The 2802-nt window shown below is 43.0% G+C and overlaps 1 protein-coding gene across 1 annotated transcript in view; it reads left to right on the forward strand.

Annotated features, from left to right (window-relative positions):
* The window catches only part of SPATA18 (spermatogenesis associated 18), a 33594-nt gene that overhangs the window by 27555 nt on the left and 3237 nt on the right, over positions 1-2802 (forward strand). Inside the window, exon 9 of the mRNA XM_012808074.1 lies at positions 778-901. Coding sequence (XP_012663528.1) covers positions 778-901 — 124 coding nt within the window. The remainder of the gene's footprint in view (positions 1-777; positions 902-2802) is intronic.

Consider the following 2802-nt stretch of genomic DNA (forward strand, 5'->3'; position numbering starts at 1 on the left):
GGTTTCAACACTGTTGATTCATTTGGAGTACAACTAAAACCTGCCATATCTTACCTGTGCTGGGACTAAGTCATCTATCTCCTCTATTTGTGCAGTTCAACACTTTTTTAGACTCAATTGCAACACCTCATATGTATCCACACTGCATTTTAGCTGATTAAATTCAGCTTATTATTCCAGCCTGTCAGCTGGGTTTTTTGGATACGGTCATGCAGTTTTTCTCTCTTGTTCACTGTCCAGCCCCACCTTTGAGCATGCCTTGTGTATTTGTCAGTATCAGTCATTGATAAACATGCTGATTGAACATCCCAGGAAGGAGGGAGAGCCCTCAGCATCTTCACTCAGGGTCTCATTGGTCCCTTGATTACTCCTGCTTTGGATACGATCATCAAACCAGTTTCTAATCCACCCACTAAGTCAGCCATCCAACTGTATTCTCTTTGGTTTTGTCCATGGAGACAGCAAGAGAAATCTTCCGGGAGGCCTCACAGGGTTTCAGAAAGCCTACATGGCTGGCATCTCCCTGAATTGTCATTCTAGTCATCCTGAGAAGAGAAGGAATCAGGTCCATCGACATGACTTGGTCTCAGTGAGTCCATGCTGGGTTCTAGTTACCACTGGCTCCTATTCTGAGAGCCCACAACTGTCTCTTTAACAACACAATCAGGGTCCATATTTATGTAAATCTGTAAATGCAAAGTGAAAGTTTACACTGGTTTCTCCCCCGGTTGTGCTGTGTAATTGCTTAACTTCTCTTGTTTTGTGTGTTTGCAACAGGTATCGTCGCAGCTACGACTCGGACTTCACTGCCCCCTTGGTCTTGTATCACGTGTGGCCTGCTCTCATGGAGAATGACTGTGTCATTATGAAGGGAGAAGCTGTCACCAGGAGAGGGGCTTTTGTACGGTGGCCTTGCATAGTGACAATTCGTCCCAAGTGTTTCCTTCACAAGTTCGAGAACATTTATAAACCCAGAGATTCTATAAAAGAAGTTCATAAAGAGAGGTTTGATAAGATTTCATACCAAGGAGAGGAAGGAGATGGTCTAGGAGAGAATCAATTCTTTTCTTTGATTCTTCCATAATTTCATAATTTTCTGGAAGCAATTCTTTGCTAATTTATGTATAAAATTGAATTAGCCATACTTGCCTCCCCCATCTTAAGAAATATTACGATATTTTGCAGGCAAAGTCCTTTGTGCTTATCTCCTGGGAGCCTTCCTTTAATTCTAAGCATTTTAAAGGGATTAATTAATTTTCAGGAATCAGTTTGCCGAATTTTTACTGGTCATTGTTCCCTTTGGGGAAACTATGAATGTCCCTTGTTTTTCTCTCCTTGGTATGATGTACAGGAAGGGAAGGGAAGGAGAAAAGAGGGCAGAGGAGGTGGGCAGAGGGGGACCAATCTGCTTGGGAAGGTTGCCTCCTCTATCCATTGGTTATAGAAAGTCTTGAACGTGTTAAATTATTGAGCAGTCTTCAGAAATGGAGTCATAGGTCCCGTGTGTGAGTGTGTGCCCGCTGCAGGGAGACTGAATGGTGATCTGGAGGCCACGGGGCTCATAGGTTCTGCAGATTCGTGTTATGTAGTTTTTACTCCCCGCCTTTCCTAGAAAGAACTAATTATGGAGTGAAGCCCCTTCACTCAGGTCAGAGCAAAGCTCCCAGCTGGCTGCTCTCTCCTCCTCTTCAGACTGAAAACGAAGGGAAATTCTTTGTGGCTGTGTTTTACACACCGAGTGGAGAAGAGGAGTAGTTTATTTTAAAGAATTTAAAAGAGCCCGGTGTGGTGGCTCACGCCTGTAATCCCAACACTTGGAAGGCTGAAGCAGGTGCATTGCCTGAGTTCACGAGTTCGAGACCAATCTGAGCAAGAGTGAGACCCTGTCTCCAAAAAATAGCTGGGCACTGTGGCAGGTGCCTGTAGTCCCAGCTATGTGGGAAGCTGAGGCAAGAGAATTGCTTGAACCCAAGAGTCTGAGGTTGCTGTGAGCTAAGATGCCACGGCACTCTACCAAGGGTGACCAAGTGAGACTGTCTAAAAACAAACAAACAACTTAAGAAAAGGCTATTTTTAAGCTTAAGAATCCCATAACAGAGAATAATATCTTAACAAAATATTCCATGCTATGAAAGTTGAGCCCATAGAAATTGGGCTTCCTTGATATGACAGCTACATGCTTGAGGATGGACAGCCCCATACAAGGTGCTCCTGGCCCCTGCAGCAATCGCCCTCTGTTAAGAAACTCTTACCTGCAGCACAGTTTGGAAGGGCGGGAAAGGAAACAGTGTCCAGATGTTCTTTATCATATCACAAGTGCCTTTTAACTTCCTTCTTCTCTCTTATCAAGCATGTCACCAATATTTGCCCAAACTTAAACCCTAAAACAAAGTGATAATACCTTAGAAGGAAGAACTTGGAAAAGAAAAAGGTTGAAGGAAAAGAGAAATGGGAGAAGAATTTCACTAGTAAAAAATCTCATATCATTTTCTTCTTACTTATTCATTTAGTGATGGGCAGCAGTGGTATTTCATTCATTCATCATTTCATTCAACAGTTTTTTAAATTTAATAGTCACTTATGACCCAAGGGTTGTATTAGGTGCTGAGGATTGAGCAATGAATAAAAAAAGACACAAATTCCTCCCCACATGGAGATTCTATTCTCCAACCCTTACAAATAGAAATGTAACTTCTAACCTTTACTCATAAAAAAATTCTGCTGACTTGGTGCCTGTGGCTCAAGCGGCTAAGGTGCCAACCACATACACCTGAGCTGGTGGGTTCAAATCCAGCCCGGGCC

The sequence above is a fragment of the Otolemur garnettii genome, unplaced genomic scaffold, assembly GCF_000181295.1.
Source record: "Otolemur garnettii isolate 467f Iridium unplaced genomic scaffold, OtoGar3 scaffold00083, whole genome shotgun sequence".
NCBI lineage: Eukaryota > Metazoa > Chordata > Mammalia > Primates > Galagidae > Otolemur > Otolemur garnettii.